Source organism: Panonychus citri, unplaced genomic scaffold, assembly GCF_014898815.1.
Source record: "Panonychus citri isolate SS breed McGregor unplaced genomic scaffold, ASM1489881v1 Contig00028, whole genome shotgun sequence".
In the NCBI taxonomy this organism is placed as follows: domain Eukaryota; kingdom Metazoa; phylum Arthropoda; class Arachnida; order Trombidiformes; family Tetranychidae; genus Panonychus; species Panonychus citri.
This window is the reverse complement of record NW_026515433.1, coordinates 2011123-2034974: the sequence shown is the minus strand read 5'-3', so window position 1 is coordinate 2034974 and position 23852 is coordinate 2011123. Positions and strand designations below refer to the sequence as shown.

General features: G+C 30.6%; 2 protein-coding genes across 2 annotated transcripts in view; one reads left to right on the top strand and one right to left on the bottom strand.

Moving 5' to 3' along the window:
• LOC128397080 (Ca(2+)/calmodulin-responsive adenylate cyclase-like) overlaps positions 1 to 23852 on the bottom strand; it is a 36709-nt gene that overhangs the window by 4455 nt on the left and 8402 nt on the right. The window contains exons 3-8 of the mRNA XM_053357750.1: positions 2604 to 2688; positions 2422 to 2517; positions 1896 to 2155; positions 508 to 628; positions 304 to 423; positions 85 to 231 (exon numbers count right to left, since the gene is read on the bottom strand). Coding sequence (XP_053213725.1) covers positions 85 to 231; positions 304 to 423; positions 508 to 628; positions 1896 to 2155; positions 2422 to 2517; positions 2604 to 2688 — 829 coding nt within the window. The remainder of the gene's footprint in view (positions 1 to 84; positions 232 to 303; positions 424 to 507; positions 629 to 1895; positions 2156 to 2421; positions 2518 to 2603; positions 2689 to 23852) is intronic.
• On the top strand, positions 7834 to 8955 carry LOC128397098 (uncharacterized). The gene has a single exon (XM_053357778.1). It carries the CDS (start codon positions 8037 to 8039, stop codon positions 8877 to 8879), a length of 843 nt encoding a protein of 280 aa, XP_053213753.1. The 5' UTR covers positions 7834 to 8036; the 3' UTR covers positions 8880 to 8955.

Below are 23852 nucleotides of genomic sequence, written 5' to 3'. Positions count from 1 at the left end.
TTCATTTTATTACTATTATTTTCTCATTAGGAAAACAATGAACATAAAAGACGGAAGATAAATGATGATAAATTGTCAACAAACCTCATCAAAATCAGCAATAATCTCATTGAGTAAACGAAGGCACTCAACCCCTTGATTATTTCCATCCATTTCAACGTAAAACTCATGAAAATTGGGAATCGATGCAAACATAACTCCTATTTTATTATATGAATGACTATAAAGCTCCTGTTGGAAATTGATCACAAAATTATATTAAATAAATTGTCCAGTGATAATTGAATAATTTAATTATCTTACCATATTATTACGTAATTGATTATCAAGAAAATGAGTAGCCACATGAGCAGGTAATAAATTGAATAAAATCCGTCGATTGCTATCTTGTAATTCATGCATTTCAATTTTTTCCTCATTAGCCTGTGATAAAAATCAAGGAAATTAAGATAATTAGTAAACAAGACTTTTCTACCTTTAATTGAGTAACAATTAACGCTGATTTACCTGAGCATTCCAGAGGAAATCAAGTCTTGATGTCCACTCAACTTGTCGCCCATGAATAAGAACAGCAATTGAAAAGATAATAATCACAACGATACCAACAATATCCATGGGTATGATTGATCTGAAAACGATAAACAATTAGTACTAATTAAAAGAAAATCTTCCAAAAGATTAATGCAATTAAACATGGCCAGTTAATCATGTATTTATCTCTGATAAATCTTTGTCTCAACAATTGATAATCAATATTCAATTGATTATATTATATTATATTTCAACCAATAAACTAATCATTGAAATAAACTCATTAGCTTGTGAATGATGGTAACAATCAATGAATATATATAATTATAATCAATATAAAGTGATTTATAATCAAAAGTGAATTAAATCAACGGTGAGAAAATCAAATAAGTTATAATCATTTGATGAATCAAATAGATAAAAGTTTTAATTCAACTGAATGAAAATTAATTTTCCAGTGAGAGAAATTATTTCCTATGGAAATGATAATAATCATCTCAATAAAAAAAACTACGATGAAACTTGTCGATAAGATGAATATTATTATAATCAATTTAAATAATATACTTTTCCAATGATAAAATCTCAAATTCTCAGATGATACCTGAAAAGTTCAATAGTTAACTGATGAGACAATTTAAATTGCTATTAAACATGTTTCAAGTAATTATGTTAATCAATTCATGTATCATATCAAATTAAATTATATTAACAGGAGATTTTTAAATTTTAATTGAAAAACCAATACAAGCTTAACTGTTCATCTCATCAAGTGAAATAGATTGAGAAAAAAAAGTAAAAGAGAGAGGGAGAGGGAGAGAGGATAAGATGATGAACTTGATGATAAAAAAGAGGATGATGATGATGATGATGATGATGAAGATAAAGATGCTCTGACATATGAAAACTGCAAGATAAGTAAGAGAAACTTAAAGAAAGACAATTTTTGGAGTATTTGATTTCACTTTGAGAGCTAATATTAGGTATAAATACAAAGAGGTTTAGTTTGGCTCATCAACATCATCTCCATCTCCATCCTCATCTTCATGATAGAGAGTAAAATGATGAAAGGAAAAACAGGAAAGTCATAGGAATGATAACATTTCTCCCTCTTCCTTTAATCTTAATTCAGTTTACTCATAGAATCACAAATTCGTAAATGAAATTTTCACCAAAAAGGAAACCATAACATGATAAAAACATGAAGAGAGAAAACTGAACAACAACAAATTGAATCTTTTCAAAAGTAACAACATGTAAATCTGAATACAGATAAGAATTAGATATAAGATTAATTAACGAAAACCAACCTCAAGATCATTATCGTTCATAATTAACGTGCTTCTATTATTATAGTTACTCACCCAACCCTTAAATCGTAACAAGTGAATAACTGAGTGTGAGTTAATTCAATTACTAATAAGAAAACAGCAGCCATTGGAATTATCAATGCTCCTTTAAGTAGAACTGGAAGTCTTAGGAATACAACCAATGGTAGAAATGCAATAACACAGCTTAGAACAATATATTGGGGGAGAGGGCAGATTCGATGATCTTGCATAAATGGCTTAGGAATTGCGATCGTTGAGTTGATATCACATCGAGGCTCCTCTAGACAGGAAAACTGTAATAAAGAAAGAGAGAGAATAACAATTAATAGAATTGAATCAAATTTAATTTGATAAAATGTTAACTCAATGCGATAACATTAACACAGAACAACAACAAATCCAATAAACATTTCGACAAAAGTAAATGTTAAACTTATTGTGATGTGAGAAAAACAAAGTTAATTTAATCATTTGAGTTGATCTATCATCTTGGATACAATTTACTTTTGGGTTAATGATTAGTGATTGATTTAATTATGATTACTGTTCAATTGCTTACCACATTAACTTGTGCAACAGCGTAAATTATCACAACGGTAAATATCATGATTCCCAATCTCATTAGGAAATATTTGGCTATATCTTTTCGCATACACTGGTAAATAGAAAATAATTTGATTAATTAACTAATTAGTTAATCATGACTTATGACAATTAGAGGTGATAATCAATATACTTTACCCTTAATCGTGCAGCCAACATCATAATTAATAAAGTTGCGAGCCAAATGAAGGCAGCAACAAATAGGAAAATCAACATTACGGTTCTGTGTGTATTGGAAAAAAAAGAAACAAAAAATTTTCATCAGTAATTAATCAATTAAACTTTGCAATAAGTCAAACAATTAACTTTTATGTACAAAAACATCACATTATTAAAGTTTAAAATTGATTGGTAATCAATAGATAAATCAACAATTTATTTAAATATCAGATAAATCAAAGTTTGGTTATTATGTAAACATGAGAAACAGTTTTTTCATGTAGGTGAAAATGACAATCAGTAAATTGTCAAGGTAAAATAAACCAGTGTAATTAAATGAAACAATTTAACATTGTCTCAATATCTCATAATCATCTAGGATTCAATTAACAATGTTATATGAAGGACAGGATATTGTAAATGATAATAACAGCTCCAAGGTGTGTCGAGTTAATCAATCAAGTTGAAATTAACAATTTCAATCAACCTTTGACTCTTTGCATTGTCACGCCGATGATCAACTAATCATGATTAGTTAATGAAAAAAAAAGGTAAACCAAAATGAAAAAGACTTCACCCAAACACCGTGAGGTTACCATGGGTTTGGTGCAATAAACAGGATAACATGTAACAGTAAATGAAACATTGAATTAGACGTGATAAGTTGAGTCTGAGTTAGATGATAACTTTACCATGATGAGAAAAAGAGAGAGAGAGAGATGATAATGACAATAAAATGTAGCTCATTTTGTCTGAAATTGGCAAAAAATACACAAAAAATGCAATTCGTGACATGGAATCGCTGATGGATTCAATCTGAACATTTCTGCTTACTTACACTTCCATCTTATTACATCACTTAACCATCACTTGCTGATCAAAGTTATTTCACCAAAAACCTTTGGACATTATGAAATAGAATCAAGAAACATGAACCTAATCTGAATCAAAATCAATATATTGATGGATATTCAGTAAATAATAGTCCCAATCCCCATGAAATCAACAGAAAACGAGCAAACAATAACCCAACACCATGAGAATAAAATAATATTCACCTTACCCTGAAAATTTCATGAAAAACCAAAGAAAATAACAATTGATATCCTCCACAAATTAAGATGGATAAAGTTGTGATGATTGAAATGAATTTAAATCCATCATCATACAATATGAATACTACTGTTTACATATGCATTACATTTAGGCAAAGTAATCAATTAACTATTATGCGTTCAGATTAGTTTAACATTTTGCTTATAACATAATATTTTCATATTTAATCATTTTAATTTAATATCTATTTCAGAATTTTAAATATCAAGTGAAAATAAATCTACCCTTTCTTTTTGACATGGAAAAGATTTGAGTCCCTAGTGAACTTCATGATAATGTACTGAACATTATTCTATGAAAGATTAATGTCAGAAATTCAATCAAATTCGAGTGAATGTAAATGTAACTGTATTATGAGAATCATAATCATCATGATTATGAGACGTTTATCTTTATCAACAAGGATAAAAAAGGATCAATGATATTATGTGTTTATAGTGATTATTAATTTCCTCTGATTGTAGTTGATTAAATGGAAGAAGAGTTTTCTTTTTAAGCCCAAAATTTCAATCAAATTAAGATGAATTCATGATGTAAACAAGAATCACATTTCCAAAGAGGATGTGACTATATCGCCTACGCAAGGTAAACCAGGTAAAACTATCGAGGGATGGACAGAGGTCAGTTACATGTAATTTATTACAATTTTGGTTAGTTGAGATGAAGATGAAAATGATAACTGATGAAAAAATGGCTCTTTTTTTGTCTTTACCTTGCAAGTGAAGTTTTTACCTTAGAATCAGAAATAATCAGGCCAACAATCAATCAAACTGTGGGCTAATTTTTCGTTGAATCTGATGAAAATTTCATCATTCTGATGATTGATCAACATGAATAAACGGTTGATAATGATGATATTAAAGTCAAGAGAGGAAGAAGAAAAAAAAGTTTGACAAAATGTTGATAAATTCAGGAAACCAGAGGGAGAGGGAGGGTCATGGTGGGTGGAGATAAAAGTATTCATGAAATATGAATAATTATGGATAATTGAACTCGAAAAGAGAAAAATTCAAAAGTTAATTGGTAATTCATGAGACCACACTAACCTAGTGTGATAATTATCTGATTAAATTATCAATTATAATTATAATTAAAATCAAGAGGTTATGATGCTATTGATTGTTTTACAAAGTTTCTTTGGGAGATTTTCAATTGGAAGATGAATCCTCATCTCTAAATCATCTGATGGAAGAAACTAATTTCAAGAATGAGCAACTATCTCCACTCTTAATGGTAACTTGAACAATTAGTTAATCATTTATATGTTCAATTTGTATTGCTCAACAAGGAATGAAATTGAAACACAGGATAAGAAATACAACAAAAAAAAGACAATAGTAACAATCGAGACAATTATTGTTACCATTAATATACCAACATGAACACAGAGGGAAAAGTCAATCAATCAATGAGATAATTTAATGATTGTCCTGTAGATGAAGATGACCAAGAGAGAGATGGTCAAGTTTAATATTAATAGTCAACAATTGTCTCAATAACACTTACTTGGTTGTTTATTTTTTTTTGTTTTTCTTATATTTCAGATGTTGATAATCATTCAAGTATATTGTCGTTACGTTAATTATATCCTTGATAATGATTAATCAACTTGAACAGAGAAGAGGATAATTGTCTGTTACACATTATTAGCATTAAATCATTTGGATTAACAATTAATTAAATGGTATTAATAGATATCAAGTTAATCAACAAATCGCAATCAAGTAATAACAACAATCGCCCACATGAGTATGATTCGGGGAAAAAATCTCAATATTAATCATCTTCATTATAATGATTCAAATGATTAAATTTTAGTTTTTTTTTTGAAGAAAAAAAAATTAAATTCACTTGAGCAATTAAGGTAATACTTGAGTTAACAATTTAAATGACTAACTAATGACAGCTCATCTTATTAAAGGTTGGGCTGTGAATCCATAGACATTGATAATGATGATATTCAACAATTTTCGCCTATTGGTTTTGATCAAATTTGTTGATTGTTCAACAATTAATACTATGCTGGAGTAGGCGTTGTTGTCGTTGTCTAAACATAATATTATCATCGTAATTGTCAGAGTATTCAATCAACAATCAAGGAGAATAGGAGAATAATCAACAATTTCATATTATTATAATTCTAATCATGTTATTTAATTTGATTCTATTGCAATTTATATTGTTTTTATTTCCATGTTTAACTTATAAGAAACGACAAATCGATAATCAAATGAATCTTCAATGGTTCAACAATCAACAACTATTCATCTTATTGTTATCACAATTAACATGTTACTCGAAATTGATTAACATATATAAGAAGGTGACCTTTTCTGTTATCATGATAATAACCATCATCATGATGATGAAAGAAACTAATAAATGATAATAAAAAAAGGATGAAGAGAATGAGGAAAAAGAAAACATCAATGAACATAGAAATCGTTATAATAATATAATGACAACAATGATAATAATGGTGATGAACAACTGCTAATGATAATTACAATCATTATGTTCAAATTCATTTGGTGATTATAAACAAAAACAGGAGAAAATTTGAAAGAAAAAAGTTCTAGAACAATTTTCGTCGTAATCGATTGTGAATATCGTTAAAAATTAACCAACGAAAACCCAACGATTATGATATCAGATTATAAGATTAAAAGATGTTGAGTGAAAGTATATATTAGTTAGTTTAATCATGTTGATTAAAATATTGGATAAAATTGAGTAAATAAAAGATTAACTTTGACTCGGATAATTCATAGTAAGTTAATCAAGTTTATATTCTGTAAATAGTTAGAAGTGAATCTTGTCAACCTTGAAATAATAACATTAAATGATTATCAATATTAATCAATAGGAGATAATTTTCTGTCTCTTTCTCTGTCGAGGAAATTGTTGGATAAAGGAAATACTTCATCTCTATGGTAGTTAAATACAGTAATCATTTCAATTCATCATAATCAGATAGGACTGAGGATAGAATCAGTAACCTCTGTTAATAAAAATGCTCAATCATTTTTAACAAGGGAAAATGATCTTGACTCGAAGCCAAGAAACATAACACAATCATCGTTGATAAATATATTATTATGTTTATTGTAGATGAGGCCAACAATTGAGAATTAATCATCGTCACAACAATATGATTATCATGATAATGATTAACAATTTCTTAACAATTTAAACAAAGCCAAGAAAATAAGAAAGATGGAAAAGATTAAAGACAATTGAACATATCAATTGTTATTATATTTCTCAGTTCGATATATTTTTTTTATTTATCATGCCCAATTGGTGATATTCTTGAGATGATGTTGATAAGAGTTTCAAAGAGATGAGAAAAAAAAGTTTCAAACTGTCTAGTGTTTCAGTTGAATGGTAAATATCAACAAAACAGGTTCGAGGAAATCGATTAAGTCGATTTACTATTTTCTCCACTATTGATAAAATAACAGTTATTTTCTTATATTTGAAGGAAGAGGGTAGAGGGATAAGGTGGGTTGGTGGGGTGGGTTGTGAGGGTGGTAGTGTTGGGTTACTATGTTTCCACCATTTTCCATTGCAATGGGAACAATCAATCTTTATCAACATAGGGAGTAAGTTCATTTGAGGAACTCTTGTAACTTATTCAATTCGAGAGAAGCAAAAATTCAATCACAGAATTCATGTCAATTCAATTCCTTTGGTACGAATTCAAACCAATCATGGATAAAATAAAAGATTGAGATGAGATTGAATTGAGAAACAAAGAGACTGAAAATATTACATGGAAAATGATACAAGGTTGACAAAAATACACACCATCAGAAACAAAGGTAACATTGGGAACCTGTGTCTTCATGATGATTTGAACAAAAGTTCAGTGAGTTAGTATGTATAATCTTTACACACCAGAGATGATAATCCAAAAGGATATATAATGACCATTTAAATTCTAGTCCAGAATTCAGCTCAACTTATCAAATTTCATGTGAAAATCTTGAAACTATTATTTATGAGAGAGAAAAAATAACATAAAAGGAAAATACATTAAAACAGATCAGCTGATTAAATGTATTTTCCTGGTAAATTGCAAACTAATTGTAAAGTTAACTCAACAAGATAATTATTAAAATCATCATGACAATGATCGATTGACCTGAATATTAGTTAATTAGTCAAATTCTGTAAACTCAACGATTGTTTTAGCTAATCATTTAATTATTTAGAGATCTTTCTTGATATAATTATTCACAATTGAACAATTAAATGTAATCAAGTTTCGCTATAAACACTTAATCTGTTTTCATGGATAATTTTGTTTTCATTTATGTTTTATTGTCCATACTTGATGTAACCTTTTCTGATCACCATAGGCCTGGTAATTATTTGAATCATGATCGGACTGTGGTCAATTGTGCAAAGTTTAAACGGGAAGTCAATCAACATTCATGTGTCCTCTCACCATTTAACACTGAAGGACCTTATTTTTTGTCAAGTGATTTACTAAGATCTGATATTACCGATGGTCAAGTTGGTCTTCCATTGAAATTGACAATTAAATTAATCAATTCCAATGATTGTAATCCCCTGGAAAATATGTACGTTCATGTTTGGCAATCAAACGCTCTTGGTGTTTACTCTGGAGTTGAACTTTTCCCGAAAAGTTTACCCATTATTGGACCTGAAGGACCTTTTGGCCCAAATGGACCGGGTGGATTTGGACAACTCAATAATGGTGGTCCCGGGGACAATGGAATGGCTGATTTAGGTCGACCCGCTTCAATTAATAATGAAAGATTCGGTCGAGGTTATCAAATCTCCGATTCCAATGGTCAAGTTACCTTTGAGACGATTGTCCCTGGTTGGTATACTGGACGTTGTTTACATATGCACGTTGAAGTTTTTCACAAAAATACAACCGAGAAAAATGAAATCACTTATGTTGGTCAAATATTTTTTGACCCTAAATTAACCGATCAACTTAAATTAGTTAATTCTTATTCGAGTAACAATCAACCTCTTACCCTTAATGAAGATGATTGGGTTTACAAAAATCATGGAAATGAAACTTTACTCAACTTAATTGATAATGGTAACAGTTTTTCAGGTTCGATTACTTTTGGTATCAATCCTGATTTAATTTCTTAATAAAAGTTTTAATTGTTTTATAATCAATTTGGGCCAATCAATTTTCTAAATCGATAAAGTTTTAGGTTAAAATCTACTTGCTTTTTGAATGACAATTAACTCTTTTCGCTAGTTTACTTAATTAGTCAATTCATCCATCTAACCTCAGGCATAATTAATCTTACTACTTGGGTCAAGGTTGAAAAGATGATAAAATAACGGTAATAATGATGCACTAATTATGATTAGTATTCTTGAGATGATAATTAAAGTAAATATTATCTTGATTAGTTAACAGTTTTAGATGAAAAGTTTACCTGTCATTTATCATGGAAAAATAATGATTATTAATATGTGAACTGAAGGTGAAAGGTTGAAACTTGAAAGTTCTTGAGATTCTGAATCGTGCAAATTGCGTTCAATTTGTGGTGAAAGTATATGAATTAATCCAATATCAATCAAACGATAACTCTCAAAGTATAAACATAAAGTTCTGTGTCAAATATAATGATAACATGATATTAGTTGATATATTGTTAGAATTACCATTAAAAATCAGGATAGAGATGAAAGGTTATCTCAGAAAGAAATGGAATAAGAAAAAAAATTGACAGGTAAGTTTTTCTTATTATATAAAAAGTAACTGTTAGGTGTGTGTTTTACTCAAAGATCCTGATTGTTGAATAAAATTCATTCATAATAATATTTTATTCAAAGGGATAAGATTAATAATCTATTATTATCGTCATGATTACGATTAGTGAGAGTTATTATTATTAATATAAAGAAAATGGAAAACGAATAAGAAGAAAAAACATAGAGAAAACTTGATATTCTGTATCTACGCCTTTTTATTAACCAGAATCGTGATCAGAATTCGGATTAATGGTTAATTTAAATTGATAAAGGTAATTGTATTTTCTGTTACTTTCATTCATCAAATGATTCGATTCATTGGGTTAGACTGGAATACATAAATAAAGGGACATCTTTTTGTTGTGAATGGAAAAAAAAGTTAATTGTGACCATTTAGATGAGCTATTTTTGATTGTTCAGTCTAATTGTTGACGAAAAAAAAAATGTGAATGAGGAGAGTGGGTGTTTTGTTTTGGCCATTTAAATTTGAATTCACTGTCATTCAACTAGTGAAAACTGAACGCACTTAATTCAGTGGTTCAGAGAGGCTACCCCAACATCACCCTCAAACACAATTAGAGTTAATTGTTAACTTGGTATATTAAGTATTGGATTTACTGTTGAGACAAATTTACAGTTCAACTATTTAATTGACTTTTTTCAATTGATTGTCGATTGAAAGTGATGATGGAAATTAATCGATGAAACGTAAACCAATTTACCGGCTAAGATTTTCTGTTTACTTGAGTCGATTAATTTTTTTTTCTCGTTAAATTGTCCTTTAATTACAATTTAGTAATAATGGTTTGCATCATTTTCACAATATATTTATCATTAGATTGTAATTATTGATAATTAAATGTTAGTAAATTTAAATGTAGATGGCTCTTACCAATAGAAACCTCGACTAATCAACTAATAATACCTGTTTATTTGCGTAGTAATTAAAATTAGGTGTTAATTGCTCATAGCAATTTACGATTACTTTGAGAATACAATTAAAGTAATTGTTAGACCGTCAATAAAGTATTGTAATTAGTAAATACACTGTACTTTATGTCACGTTTGTTTTTGTGACGGTTTTAAATATGGCAAATTAAAGTTTAATGGTAATAATTTTATAAAATGTTTAGAAGGGTACACAAGTTAATAATTGATTTATAATTGAGGGTGAACAATAAAGAGATTAAGATATAATAAAGAAGAAGAAAATATAAGAATACGGATTAATAGAAAGAAATTGATGAAAATCAATTGAACACAAATTAAAAGAAAAGAATTGATGAAAATCAATTGAACACAAATTAAAGAAAATTGATGAAAATCAATTGAACACAAATTAAAGAAAGAAGATTAATTAATTAATAAGGTGAACTTGAGTAGTCAAATGAAATTTAACTCTGAGGATTCTAATTGATTTACTTTTGATTTTATACTGATGTCGAATTTTCTTGATCTAATCGATGAAATTGATTCTCATGGGAACTTTATACTAATTGATTTATTTAATTACCCTGTGAATCTTAACTAACTGATTACTATTAAATTGGTTAATTGATTTGATTTCCTGTAATTTTACTGAGTTAACTATTAACGATTTCCGATAATTAATGGTCTAACTTTAATTGTTGTTGTTTCCTAAATTAATTTTCTGATTAACTATTAAATTAATTATTGTATATTCATAATTGATTTTCTAACCTGAGAATTGTAACCTTATTAATTAAGTAACCTTTTACATAAAATATAATATAAAGATAAATAAAGATGACTAATCAGGCTACCTGGTTAGTTCGATGAGGTGATAAAGATTCTAGTAATGAAATTCTGGTGATGAGATTCTGGTGATGAGATTCTGGTGATGAGATTCTGGTGATGATGATGAATTTCAATCAAGTTTAACGGTTGAAGGTTATTAACAATAATTATAATTGAATTAATATGATTTCTGACTATTAAATAACTGGGATTCTTGTAGTTAAGACTCGATGGCTGAGATTCAATGGCTGAGATTCAATTGATTAAGATTAGTCTGTTAAGATTCGGCGATTAAGAGTCGGCGGCTAATATTCTTGTGGCTGAGGTTTGATGGCTAAGTTTATAACGACTGAGGTTTAATGGCTAAGGTTATGACGGCTGAGGTTTAGTAATTGAAATTACTAATGGAACTACTTCGAACTAATTTAATATTATATTTATTGATATTTTTTATTAACAATAGGTTAACATCAGGCTACCTGGTGTTAACCTATTTAGAATAATATTAAATGGAAGGGACAGAATGTCCACCAGCTGACAGTTGTGGTAAGAACAGGAACAATTGGAGGAGGAGGAAAAAAAAAAGAAAAGAGAAAAAATGAATCAATCATTTTACCTTTAAATTGTTCAAATCAATTTGAAGAAATTCATTAACCAATTAAATAAATTAATTAAATAAGTAACAACAAAAAAGAAAGCACTAAACAAAAATGGTAATTTTGTTGTTATCGGTTCCCAACCTTCAGGTAAAATGATTGAAGAAAGAGCGAGAAAGAAAGAGAAAGGAAAAAAGACAGAAAAAGAAAGAAGGTAGAAAGGAAAAACGAAAGGAGAAAAGGAATTTAGAAAGAGAGAGAAAGAAGAAAGGAAAAAGGTGTGGAAGGGAGAAAAGAAATGAGAGAGATGCGAAAGAGAGAAGAATTTGGAAAAGAAAGAGAGGAAAATGAAGACAGAGAAAGAGAGAGAGAGAAAAATATCATCATCACAATTGGCCGGTCTGGGGGAAAAAGACTGTCCTCAGTCTTTATTAGCATATTTGTTTCTTTTGACAATTCGTTAGATTATTCCCAGTTCCATTTGCCGTCCCAAGATAATTTTTGTTCCCATTCCCATTCACCATTCCAAGTTGTTGTTTTTAGAATTTTATCGAAATCATTTATGGATTTTCCTTCATTGATCAATTCACGAATCAGGTCACCTTTAGATGTTAGTAGGTCTCGATGAGGATGATTTAGCCATTTTAGATAACATTTTAATGTTGCCCTTGCATCCTTTTCTGGATTATGGTTACCTCCTGGCATTGCTCCTGGTTGTTGAATATCTTGTGCATTTGGAGCAAGGAAATGATAGAGTTTAGCCAGAGCAAAATGTTGTCCTTTTGAATCTCGGAAAAGTTCACTTAAGAAAACTATTTTACATTTATAATTTTCTTCTAAATCTTTTTGATTAAGGCCACAGAGAGTGAGATCAGTATCACCATGGTGAAGAATTAATCGTTTACCAGTGAGGATTCGTAGTAATTTATTTTGTACTGCTCCAAGTTCTTCACCTTTTAATAACTCGGGAGGAGCTACACCACCATAACTCAGATTATATCGGCTCATATTATGTTGTTTGACACAAGTATAATAGAGATTATTAACTCTTAACGTCGCATCGATGTAACCAACCAAACATAGTCGACTAACTGTATTTTTCTCTTCCGATCCATTGTATCTGGAACAACCTTCACAATCAAGTGCAACAGTTTGTAATGGAGGATCACCAATTGGTTTGAGAATAACTTTATCGGGACTTAAAATACCTGCCATCATGACTTGTCCTGGATTTCTGAAAGCAACACCTAAATTCAAATCTTTTTTGATGTGCCTCTTAACCACTGGAGTTGCTTTGTTTTTAAATTTCGGGTTATCACTGGTTACCATGTTATTTATAACTAATTCCGGATTTACGAATTTACTTCCAGGTCGTTTACTTTGTTGATATTTTACACAATTTATAGCCAAGTGCGAAGGTTGATGACAAAAGGAACATGATGTACAATTTCTTGTACTATGTTGGATAGAATAGCAGATTGAACAATAGTCACACGGTAATTCTTGATAATAACCAGATTTTATCGCCATGGATTTTAAAATTCTACATCCTCTGTTATATTCATCTGGATCGTTCGAAAGGATGATGATTATGGTAAACAAAGACTCTCTCCCAAGGTAGATTTCAAATCGGGAAGAATGTAGATTAAATTTTTGTCTTTGTCCCATCCTCATTACTCCATGTTCATTAAAAATTGACATCCAAAATCTCATATCTGAATGAACTTTGATTGTTTTTGAGAAATTGAATATTGATATTTCATCTTTTCGTAAGTCAGGTTGATTAGAAGCATTTGGAATGAAATTCCAACGTTCTCGACGAAGATCTTCTCTTTCTTTGATGGTTTTATCCAAATTTGAAGTAACAGTGGACATTGTAGATGTCGATGGAATTACATTGAAGCTGGTGTTTGTAGAATTAAGTTGAAATCTAGAATTCTTCGGTGTTTCATATTCGATGATTGATTCTGAATCGAGATCTATTCTCTCAATAATCGTAGTTAGATTTTGAGGAATCGTTTTGCGTAATTTATATTCTGTGAAAGTTAATCGTTTTTTTGGATTCATTTTCTAAACGATAAAGGAGAGAGAAAAAAAGAAAAAAGATTGTGATTAAAATATAATTAAAATGATTAATTAACTGAAGATGATGATGGTGATGATGATGAGGATGATAAAGGTGTAGATGAGAATGAAGGTAAATTAGTTATGAATTTTAGTTAGTTAGTAATGATTAATAAATTTTGGTTAAAATGTTAATTTGGGATTAATATTCCTTTTATATTTTCATTAGTTTTAGGGAATTCAGAATCCTTTTCTTCCATTTCGATTTCCTCGTTTACTAGATCTGGCTGAATTAATCCAGGTCGAGTGTAGAGAAAACGAAGTTGAATTTTCTTAAAAAGACAAATTGAGAAATAGATTAAGATAAATGAGATTAAGATTGATGATAAAATCATCCACTTAGAATGGCTATCTTCTTGAAGTGGGTTAAATTTAGTTATTTCAAGTTTAGGCAATAATTCTGAATGGTCAATTCCAGCAAAAACTTGTTGATCAATCCAATCATAATGTTTTGGGTCAATGATGTTTGATTTAACATATTTTAGGGTGAAGTAAGGGAATGAATGATTATCGATTTGTAGAGGTAAATTAAGTGAATGACTGAAAACCCATGCAGGACATTTATGAGAGATATTATTTAGTTTGATATCATGTCCAAAACAATAAACAAATCTCTTTTCTTCTGAGATCTTCACTTGAAGTAAACTTTCTCCATTATTGAGATTTGGGCATTGTGAAGTTTTCCAAAAATTTGTATCTTTTTCCGGAACCATTTTTTGTTTACATTCAAAATCGTGTCGTAATTGTAATGGGCCAGAATAAGCATAACTATATGTATCGCAAATGTGATTTGACTTCAAGTTATACAACACTGTTTTTGGGCCTTTATAAAATAGACAATCATTAGTTGATTTTTTGAGGATGAATGGATCTGCTTCCATGATAAGATAATCAGGATTTAATTTATGACCATGGATTAGTAGGTCAATGTAATTTTCATATGGGTTGAGGATGCATTTAATTGGAGTCATTAAGCGTCTCGGATAGAGTTGAATATCATGTTGAGTGAGATTGAAAAGACTAAATAATTGGGCACTAATTGTTTTATCTTTCCAATTTTCGAAAACATCGATTAATTGGACTTGATTTATACTATACTGGGCGGCTAAATCTGCGGTTGTAAGAGAAACGAGAAGAGAGGTCCTTTCAAATGTATTTAAACGAACAGTTTGATTATCAACTTTATCGATTAATGAATTAACACGTTCTTCCAATTTATTTATCGCTTCTTGAGCCTTGTTCTGGTTTGTAGTTAATTTGGACATAATTTCGTTATGGTTACCATCCTGTATTGTATTGTGAATGGATAAACCAAGAGCACCGATTCCAGCAAAAAGAGCAGCACTAATAGCTAAAATTGTAAAGATTTCTCTTTTCTTTCTCTTTTCCATTAAGTTTTTATGTCTACAATTTTCTTTTATTGGTTGCATGATATTCCGTTCGAAACTATTATCACACCAATTTGTAAACGATACTCTGTTCAACTCGGTTAGATTGAGTTTATCTGCGATGATGGAACAAGTATTATTCAAATATAATCGTGTCAAAATTTCACCTTCCATTGACGTGATGTCTCGATTTGATGGTCTCCAAACTATCGGTTTTACTAAATTGAAATTAGCATGAGATTGAATTATCAATGAAGAGATGACAATTAATGAAGATATTAAATTGGTTGTTGTTGGATTTTTATTTGGTGATCTAACTTTTTCGAAACGAATGGCTTCGACTTGTCTTTTTAGATCACAAATTCTTTCAACTCTTCTTTCACTTGGTGGTGTCTTTTCTACCGCTTTTGGATAAGTATAATGAAGACCAGTTGATTTTTTTGTTGGCGCTTTTGGAGTTAATTGTTGATTTAGTGTTGATTGGGGAGTAACAAAAGAAGGTGATGGAGGATTATGATTGATTGGACTACTTTGTCTTGGTCCAACATTACTCTCCCAATCTCGAATCAACTTTTCGAAATCTATGTTCATGTCTTTTGGTTTCTTCTTTGATTGTTTCGGGCCACCCGGAACAACTGTAGAAGATTTTGTTTTTATACTATCATCAATTGTAATCCACGAAGAATCATCGATTGGAACGATATCATCGTTTTCTTTGAAACTAACTTTCTTTAAGACTGGATACATGGAAATGCCGTCGATCGTTGATGAAGATTTATGGTCGGAATTTGAACAGTTAGATTTTTCTCTTATGTCAATAGGGATTTCAGAATCGTTTTTGTCATTATCAGAAATTGTTGAAGCATTTTCATCGATGTCAGGGATTGTTGAGGCATTTTCATCGATGTCAGGGATTGTTGAGGCATTTTCATCGATGTCAGGGATTGTTGAGGCATTTTCATTGATGTCTGGATTTATTGAAGTATGATTATTATCTAAAGTCGTTGGATTGTCGGCACCACCAATATCACTAACATTGGTATTATCGATCATTTCATTTCTTTCGATGAAAGGTTTCAACCTCTCAATGTTGACAGTCATTCTCCTTCTATCTGTCCCAGTTCCTTGAACTTGATATGTCAATGGAGTTTTTCTTTTTATGACGATGAAAGGACCATGTGATTTATGAAGCAGTTTATTTGCTAAGCCAGGTAAAGTATGGGGAAAACGGACCAATACTTTGTCACCTTCAGAGTATTCAACTGGTACTCTGTTGTTATTATAATTTTGAGCGTATTTACTTTGAGCCTCTTGTAAATTCGTTTTTACCATTTCTTGGATTTTAGGCCAAACACACTCGACAATTTCATCTTGATCGTAACGATAAAGAAGAGGCAGTTCAATTTCTGTTGGTAACAATGGATCACGACCGTAGAGGATTTTAAATGGTGCAAATTTGGTACTGGCTTGTTGATTAGTATTATAAGCGAAAATGACGAAAGGTAAATATTCATCCCAATCGGAGTGGTATTTATTGACATACATTGACAACATGGTGGCGATGATTGAATTGACTCGTTCAACTTGTCCATTACATTGAGGATGATAGGCGGTAGTGAAATTATGTTTGATGGCCAGGATGTAGTTAACTTGTTCAAGTAGTTTACTTGTGAAATTAGTTCCTTGATCTGATAGTAAAGTTTTTGGAGATCCATGACGGCAGAAGATATTAGTTATAAGAAACTTAGCTGTGATTTCAGCAGTATAACTACTAACGGCTTGAGCTTCAACCCACTTTGAATAATAATCGATTGCAACTATTATATATTCTTTACCATGAGCTCTTGGAAAAGGGCCTAATACATCGATCCCCACTCTGTCGAAAGGTTTTTCAGTTAAAGGTAGTGGACTAATCAGACCGGGAGTTTTAATGAAAGGTGATTTCCGAGTCTGACATTTGATGCAACTGTTGACATAGTTTGTTATCTCTTTATTCATTCCAGGCCAAAAGTAATGAGTTTTAATTCGATTATAAGTTTTCGAAACACCAGGATGACCGGCGAAGACTGAGTCGTGATGTAGAGTACAAACTGCATTTCTCAACGATTTTGGTACAACAATTAAGTCAACATCACCTTCAGGAGACCAGACGATTCGATAAAGAACATTTCCAACGATTTTGTATTTACTCAATCTTCGTTGTCGATTTTTGCTTAACTTGAGAAAATTGTTTAGTTGATTAATTATTGAAGAGCAAAATCGGTCATCTTGTTGTTTTTCTTGGAAATTGTGTGTATTTAAAGCGACTGATAAAACATTGATCCTTTGTTCTATTTTATCTTCACAATCATCAGGTTCTTCGACAGGGTATCGACTTAGACAATCAGCATCTTGATGACATTTACCACTTTTGTAAACAATCTTAAAGTCGAACTCTTCTAAGAACAAAGTCCATCTCATCAGGCGAGGAGGGAGTTTACGTTTATTTTTCAAGAAACACAGAGAACAATGATCAGTTACTACGGTAAAGTGTTGGTGATCTACATAAGGTTTAAATTTTTCGAGAGCGAAAACTATGGCACAACATTCTAATTCTGAAATCGAATAATTACTTTCACATTTAGAAAGTTGACGTGAAGCATAAGCAATTGGTTTCCAACCTTCAGGATATTTCTGAACGATAACTGCACCTAATCCTTGACCTGAAGCATCAGTCGAATTTCTATTTCTAATTTAGAATTGTAATGAGCTAAAACTGGTGGATTAATTAATGCTGATTTCAAAGTGTCGAAAGCTTTCTGTTCTTCTGATCCCCAATGAAAACCTACATCATTTTTTGTTAACCTGGTTAAGGGTTTGGCTAAAGTGGCAAAGTTTTTTATGAATTTTCTGTAATAGGAACAGAAGGCAATAAATGCCCTAACATCTTTTAATTTAGTTGGTGTTGGAAAATCTCTAACTGCATCTAACTTTTTCTGTTCAGGAAATTGACCTTCTTTAGTAATCTTGAATCCTAAGTAGGTAACTTCAGGTAAAGCAAAGAGACTCTTTGACATGTTTAATTTGAGGTTAGCTTGAATTAAACGTTGGAAAATTAATTCTAATCGAACTAAATGTTGATCAAAGTTTGAACTGAAGACTAAAATATCATCTAAATAAACTAAACAAGAATTATATTTGAGTCCTGAAAGAACAACATCCATACAACGTTGAAAGTAGCAGGGCGTTAGATAAACCAAAAGGCATGACATTGAACTCATAAAGACCATCGGTGGTGATGACACTTTTTCTTTATCATTTGGATCTAATCCAATTTGATAATAACCTGATTTAAGATCTAAACTTGAAAAGTAACGAGCACCTTGTAAATAATCTAAAGCATCGATAATATTTGGGAGAGATAATGATCTCGTTTAGTAACTGAATTTAGTTTCCTGTAATCAACAAAATCTCAATCTCCTGTTTTCTTTTTGACGAGAACGATCGGTGAGGCCCAGGGTGATGATGATGGAGAGATGATGTTGATTTCTTGAAGTTCGTTAACTAATTTATTAGTTATTTCTCGTTTTTCTGAAGATTGTCGGTATGGAGAGACAGATATTGGAGGTTCGTTTCCAGTGTCGATTGAATGAACAAATTTATTGGTTAAACCAATATCATCAGCTGTTAAGGCAAAAACTTTTTTGTAATGAACCAAAAGTTTCTTTAATTTGTAGATTTGATTCTCATCAAGGTTACTTCCAATTTTAATCTTATCGAAATCAGAACCAAAGACATCAATGTCGATAGTGAGATCATCATCTTTCTCAAAGATCTGTTTAGAGAGAATACCTTGATGATCATCATTCATGTCGATTATTGGACTTTTATCCACAGTTTCGAATGTTCCAGAATTGAGCCAAATTTGACCTCGACATCATTGTCAGTAAAGTTGCAAATTTCAGTTAAACATGGTTGATTTTTATAATTAACAATTGCATTAGCCAAAACTGTTTTATCTTTTCGGTCCCAAGAAACTGGAGTTTGAATGAGATAATTTCCATTTTGACTCGTTTCTTTCGTCCAGGGACAACAACAATGAAACAACGAGATCGAGCAGGGACAACTGTATCTTCAGCAGCATGAATAGTATCTGGACAATTATCTAAAGGATGATCCACGATAAGTATCGACCAATACTTTAGCAGTGTGTTAGCGTTCTGACCAATTAAAGCGGAAATTGATCCAGCTAATGATTCGACAACCATAGTAAAATTGTAACAGTTGATTGTTTTCTACCAGATTCAAAAGTGATAGTGACTTCACATTGACCAAGAGGTTTCATGATGTTACAAGAAGCGGCTGAAATTGGACCTTCGTAAGGTTGTAGAGGTGTGTCTAATTTATTAAATGTTTCTTTATCAATTATTGTTATCATTGCACCAGGATCAATAACAGATTTAATTGGTTTTCCATTCATTAAAACAGTTGTTTCAATTAATTTACCAACTTGCCAACTCAAGGGTGTAGATGATTGAGACGGGTGATGAATACAATTAGAAGTAAATGCAGCTGATGTAGATGGTTTAGGTGAAACAGATCTTGGGGGTGTTTTCGGTTGTGGTCGATCAATCGGGCTACCCGGTTGATTTGGCACAAACCGATTACGTTGGAAGTAAGAATTTTGATTTTGAGATTGATTCTGGTGATAATTAAAATCTTGTTGCTGATTTTGATTTCGTTGTTGACTTGGTTGTTGTTGATAATGATATTGTTGTTGTTGTTCATATTGTTGACGTTCTCTCTGTCTTGCCAATTTGGGACAATCTTGAATAACATGATCGTTTTCTTTACAATAACGACAACCAACAACGGTACGATCCCTATTATCATTATTATAATTAACTTGGCCATTAAAGTTACGATTATTACTTCGATTAAAACTTGATCTTCGTTCGAATGATTGATTAGAGGTATTTTTCAATTTAGCTATTTCTTCTCGAAGTTTATTCAATTCTTCTAAAATTGTCGAGACATCTGGTTGTATTGGATTTTCGATAGTTGGAGTGCTGAATGTAACAGTTTGATGAGCTATAACGGGTGGAGAGCGTAAACTTTCTTCACAAAGCTCAATAATCTTACACAATTCTTCGATATTTGTAGCAGGTCGAGAAATGAGCACATTTTTAACTGACGATTGTAAATTCGGAAGTAAACCATCCACGATTAGCATAAATTTATCTTCGTTTTTAAGGGCAATTTTTCGACAGAGAGCATCTTTCTTTGTTATGTAAGACTCAGCTGATTCATCTGAATTTTGTTTCATATGAATAACCTGTGACCAAATATAATTATGAAAATTGGGAAGGGCAAACTTATCTTTAAACTTTTTCTTCAGATCAGACCAAGTTGATGGAGCTCCTTCGATTCCTGGGGCCATGTAGCCATCATACCAAATTTTTGCGGAACAAGAGAGAAACGATCCAAAAGCGGCGAATTTATCTTCGTCATCCCACTTGAGTTGAGTTGCTTTTCGATCATATTCAACTAACCAACTATCGAGTTCTTCTCGATCTTTCGGGCTACCCGAAAAGAAGCGGAGAAATTGTTTAGTTGCACCTCGATAAGTAGGAGTTGAATCATTTTCACTGGTTTTATTGTGGAAGGTTGACATTTCGATGAGTTGATTAGAATTTGCCATAACTTCACTAAGCGGATCCCACCGCTGCCACCAATTGTCACGTTTGTTTTTGTGACGGTTTTAAATATGGCAAATTAAAGTTTAATGGTAATAATTTTATAAAATGTTTAGAAGGGTACACAAGTTAATAATTGATTTATAATTGAGGGTGAACAATAAAGAGATTAAGATATAATAAAGAAGAAGAAAATATAAGAATACGGATTAATAGAAAGAAATTGATGAAAATCAATTGAACACAAATTAAAAGAAAAGAATTGATGAAAATCAATTGAACACAAATTAAAAGAAAAGAATTGATGGAAATCAATTGAACACAAATTAAAAGAAAAGAAGATTAATTAATTAATAAGGTGAACTTGAGTAGTCAAATGAAAATTTAACTCTGAGGATTCTAATTGATTTACTTTTGATTTTATACTGATGTCGAATTTTCTTGATCTAATCGATGAAATTGATTCTCATGGGAACTTTATACTAATTGATTTATTTAATTACCCTGTGAATCTTAACTAACTGATTACTATTAAATTGGTTAATTGATTTGATTTCCTGTAATTTTACTGAGTTAACTATTAACGATTTCCGATAATTAATGGTCTAACTTTAATTGTTGTTGTTTCCTAAATTAATTTTCTGATTAACTATTAAATTAATTATTGTATATTCATAATTGATTTTCTAACAGAATTGTAACCTTATTAATTAAGTAACCTTTTATAAAATATAATATAAAGATAAATAAAGATGACTAATCAGGCTACCTGGTTAGTTCGATGAGGTGATAAAGATTCTAGTAATGAAATTCTGGTGATGAGATTCTGGTGATGAGATTCTGGTGATGAGATTCTGGTGATGATGATGAATTTCAATCAAGTTTAACGGTTGAAGGTTATTAACAATAATTATAATTGAATTAATATGATTTCTGACTATTAAATAACTGGGATTCTTGTAGTTAAGACTCGATGGCTGAGATTCAATGGCTGAGATTCAATTGATTAAGATTAGTCTGTTAAGATTCGGCGATTAAGTCGGCTAATATTCTTGTGGCTGAGGTTTGATGGCTAAGTTTATAACGACTGAGGTTTAATGGCTAAGGTTATGACGGCTGAGGTTTAGTAATTAAATACTAATGGAACTACTTCGAACTAATTTAATATTATATTTATTGATATTTTATTAATAACAATAGGTTAACATCAGGCTACCTGGTGTTAACCTATTTAGAATAATAAATGGAAGGGACAGAATGTCCACCACAGCTGGCACCAGTTGTGGTAAGAACAGAGACAATTGGAGGAGGAGGAAAAAAAGAAAGAGAAAAATGAATCAATCATTTTACTTTAAATTGTTCAAATCAATTTGAAGAAATTCATTAACCAATTAAATAAATTAATTAAATAAGTAACAACAAAAAGCACTAAACAAAATGGTAATTTTGTTGTTATCAGTTCCTTCAGGTAAAATGATTGAAGAAAGAGCGAGAAAGAAGAGAAAGGAAAAAGACAGAAAAAGAAAGAAGGTAGAAAGGAAAAACGAAAGGAGAAAAGGAATTTAGAGAAAGAGAGAAAAAGAAGAAGAAAGGAAAAGGTGTGAAAGGGAGGAAAAGGAAATAGAGAGATGCGAAGAGAAAGGAATTTGGAAAAGAAGAGGAAAATGAAGACAGAGAAAGAGAGAAAAATATCATCATCACATACGTAGTAATTAAAATTAGGTGTTAATTGCTCATAGCAATTTACGATTACTTTGAGAATACAATTAAAGTAATTGTTAGACCGTCAATAAAGTATTGTAATTAGTAAATACACTGTACTTTACTTAATAGGATTTAATCAATTAGCAATTATGTAACTCGAAGGGATAACAAAAAAAAATATTCGTAATGATTAAGTTAATTGAGAGCAAAATGTGAATGAGGGAGAGCGACCTGACAGGAATTTTCGTGGATTAAAGGGACTTACGCCGTCGACGGCTGTCCATCCATCGACCTCTTTTCAGAGGCTTGACTACTACACCCCAAACACAATTAACTAAACGTTTCAAGATTCTTATATTACTATGAATTGATTGTTCATTGAAATTTACAGGGCGATTTGTGATCTTATTGATTTCAATTGATTTTCGTTAAAAAATCTAAACGATAATTGTAAATTTAAACTCAAGTTGATTAACTGAATTGAAATTTCTGTTATGAATTAACAATCGACATTTAATTTAAGGGTTAACTTTACTTTTAATTAAGATTATTGCTATTTCTGCTTCTCTAATCATTTGATTGTAATTGTTGATAATTAAAATTTTCGAATGAAAAGATAGATGGCTCTAATTAATTACTAGATATTAACGTTGATTATTATTCAAATGCAAATCACAATAGGGTGTAAATTGGTTATTGCAATTCGCAGCACAATTAATTATAATTGTCATCAAAAAGTAAAATTCAAGTATAAACGATTGAAATTAAAATATTTTCAATAAGACTACATAGTAAATTAAATAATCAATAAATCTCCCAATTAATTGCCTAAATTGCTAAGAATCATTAAATTTGGTGACAGGTAAGTTATATTAACTATGAGGGGAGAGTTAAAGAGTAAATATAAAATAAAATGTTTAATTGCTATAAAAAAAAGTGCGAACGTAATTAAAAGTTGAACATTTATCAAGTAAAATGATGGAAAAGAAAAAGTTGAAGTCGAAGAAAAAAAAATAAATCAGAAGGGAAATTAATAAATTGTAGTGATATTGGAAGGAAGCAAATTAAATTTTAGCGACTTTGAAATGAAGATAATGATGATGAAGATGAAGA

What these genes read in the sequence shown, in the direction of transcription:
- LOC128397098 (XM_053357778.1), top strand. Translation starts at nt 8,037, where the DNA reads ATGGATAATTTTGTTTTCATTTATGTTTTATTGTCCATACTTGATGTA.